At 42.0% G+C, this 6974-nt stretch overlaps 1 protein-coding gene across 1 annotated transcript; it reads left to right on the top strand.

Annotated features, from left to right (window-relative positions):
• Nucleotides 1–417: 417 nt before the first annotated feature.
• Nucleotides 418–6473, top strand: EXOC1L (exocyst complex component 1 like; the record flags this gene model as incomplete). The annotated part of the gene is made up of 3 exons (XM_081999230.1): nt 418–538; nt 4211–4341; nt 6210–6473. The coding sequence occupies 3 exons, from the start codon at nt 418–420 to the stop codon at nt 6471–6473; spliced, it is 516 nt and encodes a 171-aa protein (XP_081855356.1).
• Between the last annotated feature and the right edge of the window lie 501 nt (nt 6474–6974).

The following is a 6974-nucleotide window of genomic DNA, read 5'->3' as shown; positions in this document are numbered from 1 at the left end:
CTGCCGCTGGAAAAGAACTGCACTACCTTCGCTCGGCAAACCGCCTTTGGCGTGAGCACTTCGCGCGTTGCCCCGCTCACCCTCCGCTCCTGCGGCAGGGCGGGCGCCCCGACGGCTCCTCGGCGGCCGCCGGGACCTCACCCCGACCCCGGCCTCCCGCGGCAGCAAGAGGGCGGGCGGGCACGCGTGGGGCGGGGAGATCCGCGGCCCGGCCTCTCCCCGTGCCGGCGGCCGGAGTCTTATCGGCAGGAGCGGGGCCCCACCGGCGGCCGCTGCCGGCCATGCCTCCCCCGCGGCCGGGGGCCCCGCGCGGCCGGGGGGCGGCCTCCGCCGCGGTGCCCCGCGGGCGCCCGGCGCGGCGCGGCGGCCGCGGGGCGCGGGGACCCGGTACCCGCCGCTGAACGGCTGCTCGGGGCGATGTCCTCGCTGGTGAAGGAGGACCTGGCGAAGAGGCTGTTCGGGCCGCGGCGGCAGAGGCTGCACGAGTTCATCGAGGTGGAGGGCTCGGGCGCCGAGCGCTGCTACCTGTGCGCCGCAGGTAGCGGGGCGGCCGGCCCGGCGGGGCTGCGGGCGGCGGGGGCGTGCGCCAGCGGGTGTGCGAGGGGAGGTGGGCGCGGGCGGGTGGGGATGCGAGGGAGCGGGGCCGCCCGCAGCCCCGGGGCCGCCCGCAGCCCCGCGGCACGGACCCCGTCCCGCTGCCCGCCGGCAGCCCGCAGGAACGGCGTTTTCTCCCGTTTCTGACACAGCGCGGGCCGGAGGTTTGCTGGCGGCGGGGAGACGGGACGCTTCGCGACGCGGCAGTGCTGCCAGTGCCTCATCTGCTGTTCAAAGAGCGATACCTTACTGCGGTGCTCATTAGGCTTTCCGTAAGAAAGCATGACAGTACATCAACATTGCAGGAAACGGCTGTAATTTTTAGAGCTTTTGTGCTATCCCCCCTCGTGGTCTAATGTCCGACATATTGCCCCAATTACTCTGGGAACAGTAAACTCGACTTGTGGTTTAAATAAATACGCGTTTGAGTTCGTAATGAGCACGAACTGTGAGTAAAACAAGATTGCTGTAGGTGGTCATTACCTGGCTACTTACTAAATCTGATTTCAAGTGTATGTGTTTCATACTGTTTTTAGAACAAGGTTTCAGAAAAGCTTCTTGGTTGTTTTTTTTTTTTTTTAATGTATTTATTTCACAACACTGAAAGATACTCGAAAAGAGAAATGTTCTCATCCATAAGGTTGAAGTGAGTGCTTCTTCTAGTCTGTTTTCTCTTCAGATTCAAAATATATATAACAGGTAGAAATAATCTATGTACTTGAGACATAGATTGGGTTAACATCCAACATGGGATGAGTTCAACCGTATTCTGTGATCATTATCTTTCTAATCATCTGGAGTCTTTAGAATATTTAAGCTGTTCTACAGATTACTGGAAATACTGAGCAAGCTTTGTTCCCTGTGCTTATGTAATTTTAGTAGAACAGGCTTTCCATTTTAGAATTGTAAAAATTGTTTTAAGAAATGGATTCCTGAACATCATGGAGCTTCTAAATACAGAAATACCAACTTGATTCATAGTTTATAAAACTCATCTGTACTAGTATGCTTAGTTGCATGTGGTAAATCTAAACAGTTCACTGCTATGAAACATCCAAAGAGGAGAAATAACATTATGCACCTTTAAAATCTTTACTAAAAATTTCTTTTTAAGGTAGAGGAAGAACAAGCAGTTAAAGAAAGCCTCTAATCAGATTAACTGATTGGAAGTCTCTGAAGACATAAAGGAAAATTTATGTAGAGTATTAAGAGTGGGATCTCTCCAGTATGTAATATTAAACTCTCTTAATATATTCAGGCATAGTCAAGTAAGTGGTGGGTAGAGTGGAAATCTGATTCTGAAAGACGGTTGCATCTGGCTGCCAGCAGCTACTGTAATCTGCTGTGATTCTGTAGGAGCAGAACACAGTATCTAAAATCTTATCCCTGCAATGCAACCCCAGTGTATTCCTGTTGATTTAATATTAACATAATGAAAAAGAAATCAGTCAAACTATAGGCAAAACTTTAGAAATCTATGCCTTTTGAGATTTATATTACAAAAAAACCTTGGTTGGATAACTGAACAATCTTATTTTTGTGCCGTATGCCTAACACTATTTCCCTTCCTTTTCAAAACAGCAAGTTCCAGTTCTTAGGTGAAGGCAATAGCATCCTTTCACTAAATGCTTTATAAACCCTGGAAGAATGTAAAGCTGAAATGCAACAACATTCAGGGTTTTTCACAACCCAGTATTGGTACACCTGAGAACAATGGTAGGGATAACATCATATTATCCAACAGAGACTCTGGAAAAGGGTGTTCAGTCCATGGAAAACCTTAAGAAATAGTTTGTGCTCTATGAAGGCATTGCCACAGCCATGCCCTCCCCAAGAAAAGCTTTTAGAGTTTAATAGAATGACATGGTAGATCTAAGCTCATGCTCTATATAAAAAAATAAATTTTCTTTAACGCTGTTAACTGAGCGCAAGAACAAGCAATATCTAAAATGCAGGAAAAGTAAAGAAACATTTTTATCTTTTTTTTAAAGTTGAAAACAGTCCGCCCAAGTTTCACCACTGGGCAGGTCATGCTCCTGGTTTCGTTATTCCTAACACGTGTGCTCTGTCCTTATGTCATATGATTTCTGCTCCTGCATGAGGGGTGGAGAAGTGGCAGTCTGTGGGACCTGGGGGCCACTAGGACATCTCCTGTATTTCTGACAGGACTGGGGGCTTTGGGCATTAGGCTTGTTTCCTTTTATTTTAACTCCGAGGGAGACAACATATTCCCTCACAAGCAAGCAAGCAAGCAAACAAAATGGGAGCAACTGGAAGTATGAAGAGAACTTTCTAAGATTAGCTTACTAGACTTGCTTGCAAATGAAAACCATTGTAACTTCTCCATAGAAGGTAACACAGCGGTGGTCCTTTGGTTAAAAATCATTGAGCAACTATGACTAGGACCAGGAAAAAAAGCAACAGTGATTTGTATTTCCCAGGCAGGGCAGCTATAGGCTGAGAGAAATTATAATAAATTTATATATTTTTCCACTGTTTTTCTTTGCAATGGAAAGAAGGTGTATCTCCAACATATATCCCTTGTTTGTCTTTATTTAATAACTCTTATTTATTAATCATTATTTCCTGATTATGAAATTACATATGTAATAACCATTTTCTTATAAACAGATGAGAAGTAAGAGATGTTTTAACAGGAATAACATGAAATTAGACAATTAGACGTTTCAAAATGGGATTTTAAAAATTCAGGCAGTACTTAGAAATAGAAGAGTTTTTCTCCTGCATCTGTAACCTCATGCTATGATGTTGAAATGCTCCTGCCAGACGTAGGCGACATCTCTCCCTCACGTTAGGCTACCAGATGGCTTGGGGAAGTGGCCTGCCCTGCAGCTGTCCTGCTGGATGTGCAGGAGATTGTTCAGGCTCCGGTGCTTTTCACACTCATTATTGTGCGTTACAGAAATCCAATCTCCTGCGCAGCACTCAATGTAATCAATTAATAATGGTAGTTATTGCAGAGTGCCTTTGTCCGCTTTTTACTCTCATTTCCTGCCTAAGTCAGAAAATAGTAATTTCTACAAAGTTAGCACTGGGCAACTTGAAGCTTTAAGAAGTATTTTTGATGTTATTTTTGTTAAGTGGCCTACTTGCATATTTCATAGGGAAATAAAGAGTTTTGTTTTAAAAAAGTAATGGCTTCATAAGAGAATTTAATCCACAGAATGGGAAGTATAGCACAAGTCATATAAATACAGAGCCTTGTTAGCGGCTTTGCAACCTGCTGACTCCAGCACCCCAAAAGATTCCCCCTCGGAGTAAGTAGGATAAGTGGATTATCCATACAGATCCAGTGCCAGAATTAGGCTTTCATTGTACTGCTAGTGAATTCAGATGAAAGGCTTTTGCACAGAGAAGGTTCACTTTTCACAGGATGGGTAAGGTAAATCCTAAATCTACTAAAAGCTGACAGGTTTCATAGACTGAGAATATGGTACTATTCCTACTGCCTGGGCAAAATAAAACTGTTAAGCCCAGTACAGCCCTGCCTGTCATCATTTAAGTTATTATCTACAATGCAGTCTGACTAAGTCTTTTATTATTGGAACTTTTGGGAAGTACTTGCTTGCATATCTAAACTATTTTTTTTTTGCAGTGACTAAAAGTGAAGAAGTAGAAATATGTATGGTTAAACACTTGCGACTGGATCAAGAGGAGAAATATGAAATAGTTGAAAAGTGGTTTTTGAAAGATCTGGAGATGATTGATGGAAAAGAAGCAGATGCTGTAAGTGTTATGTATTATTAAATACAAATATTAGAGTATACTTTTCTTGTGTTGCAATTTGGGATACAAGTAATAAAATGCAATTAAAATGCATTATCTAAGAAAGAAAGTTATGTAAAAACCAAAGTAAATCAAACCTCCAAGGAATTTTGGTTTTATTGCATGTGGGAGGCTCCATATTGCCTTTGCACTGTTGCAGGGGGAGGATGAAGGAAAGATTTTCTTGTTTGTTGTAATCGTCTTCATCTCCAGTTGAGATCTGAGGGACAAGCTGGATGTTTTCTCATTTGTTCTTCGTAACATGGGAATAAAAGTTCTCCACCTGTAGCTCCTACTGTAAACTGGAACTAATCCCACAGATTTTAATGTATATTTGGAAACAAAATTTCGTTAAGTATTTTTATGGAGAATGTGACCCCATCATTTGAATGTATGAACCTGTTCTCTGTGTGACAACGTCTTGCAAGTGCATTTTCTGGTGTATCAGCTCATGAAACTGTGCCTCTTTCACGTAGCTTAATCTCACATTACCTGGATCAATTAAATATTTGTATATTTTTGTGTGTAAATATGAAACAGTTTTGGCTAGATCTGGCTGACTTACTGCTAAAAAAGTCCTAATCTCTCAGATACAACTTCAGAAGGGTAAAATGAGGCTGCAGAGTACAATACAGAACAACACCAAAAGTAGAATGTAAGTCCTATTTTACAAAAGCTAGAAGAATATGCCGAGGAGAATATCTCACTGCATGTATGAGGAGACATTTTAACAGTCGTCCGTGCATAATAAATGTAATCCAGGAAAAAAAGACTTTTTTCCCTTTGAAAGTGCTTTCAAAGGAACATAAAATAGAATTCAGATTACATTATCCCAGTGAAAGAGAAATCAAGAGCCCACAAGAAAGGTTTCAGAGCCTTGCTCCAAGGAAAATGACGAACTGTGGTTGTTCTCCTTCTGTCCTACGCATATCACCCTCAAGTCTAAAAGTAGGAACCTCAAGTCTAAAAGTCTAAAAGAGACAGAGGAGGTGAGCTCAGGTTCAGAGTATCCCTGCACCCTGTGAGCTCTTTGCAGTTTAAGCCAGAGGGGAGAAAATTACAAACTAATAACACCTTAAGTCTTCTCTCCAAGTTACCTTGCTTCTGCAGATGTTCCTGTCCCTTCCCCAGCCAGGGCAGCCAGAGGATTTCCTTATCACATGCCTACATGAATTTACTTGAGTTTTTTTCTGAAGTGTTGTGCTAAAACATCCTTCAGAGATGATTCAGCCTTCCACAACTAGGATGACCAAAATCTGTCTCATTTTTTGGTGAAAGGAAAGCCTAAATGAACCTTAAACTTGCAATTATAGTGTGATTAACACTGCTATAAATATTCCTAACAGTTATTCATAGCCATAGAATTTAACAGAACTTAGCTGCTGCTGGGATTAATCGTGCCAAAGAGCTTCAAAGCACAGAGAATTACAATTTAGGCAGGAAGGGCAATCAATACTCTTCTTCTGACAGGCATATATAGTTATAGTCCAAGGCAAGTGCTTTTCATACAGCATGTTTTAGGCAACATGACAAATTAGTTCATTTTAAAACAAGAGTGTATAATCCCAATAAAGTGCAGCATATCGCTAGGGCGAACTCTGACAGTTTTACTCAGGTGAAACTCCTAATGGCAAAGAATAGCAGCTAATTATAAAACCCAACTTTGAAAGTTTTAAAAGACCCTTTAGTATGAATAGCGGAAACGTGCGAAGCCCTTTAGAGTCCATCAAACTGAGAACAAGCCTTGAAGGTAGCTGGGCAGAGAACGAAAGATTGCCGTTCTAACATGTGTAATGCATGTAATAATTTCATTCTCTGTTGTTTTTTAGGATAATCCATATTTTGACATGCACTTCCACAAAGTCTACAATCTGGAAGCATATAGTTGTGCATCTAAATATGCCTTTGCTCGAACACTAAACAAGCTGAATGAAATGTACCTTAAGAAGGACTTGAAGATTGTGAACTTTGATGACACCTACCTAAATGATGATTCAATCTGGTCATCCAACAACAGGGATTGCTTAGTACTTATGAGGATATGCTTCTATGCTTCCAACCTTTTATGTCTCTCCCTGTGTCCGTTGTCCTAAAGATGCATTTTCTAATATTGAGGTGACTGGTTGACTTTCACTGACCAGCGTTTCATAAACCGTCTGATCAAAAAGATAGTAAGTGATATGCAGTATCTGCTTTTTAATTTTATATCTAAGTAAAAAATGGAACATACTTTTTACATAAACAATTGACCGTTCATTTATATATGGTAGGAGGGCCTCACTCGGGCCTCACTCATATACACTTACAAATTTATGAGACTTTCAGCAGAGGACCAGTAATTCTCATGGTCCAGTGGTGATTGCTTATGTAAGTAGAGATCAGCATTTGCTCATATGTTCATGGAGGTATAAATTATCTTTCATTAATAGCCAGAAATATTTTTAAATCTTTAAGAGCATTCACAGTTAATTTTTATATCCTGGAAGTAGAAGCAAGCAACCAAATGAGTCCTGTACGAGAATGATGCACATTTCCATTTTAACTCTGTTAAAGAGATCACACCTACATCAATACAAGAATCAAGCCCTTGTCCT

Source organism: Phaethon aethereus (genome assembly GCF_964289735.1).
Source record: "Phaethon aethereus genome assembly, chromosome: 4".
Taxonomy (NCBI): Eukaryota; Metazoa; Chordata; class Aves; order Phaethontiformes; family Phaethontidae; genus Phaethon; species Phaethon aethereus.
This window is presented reverse-complemented; position numbering and strand designations above follow the sequence as displayed.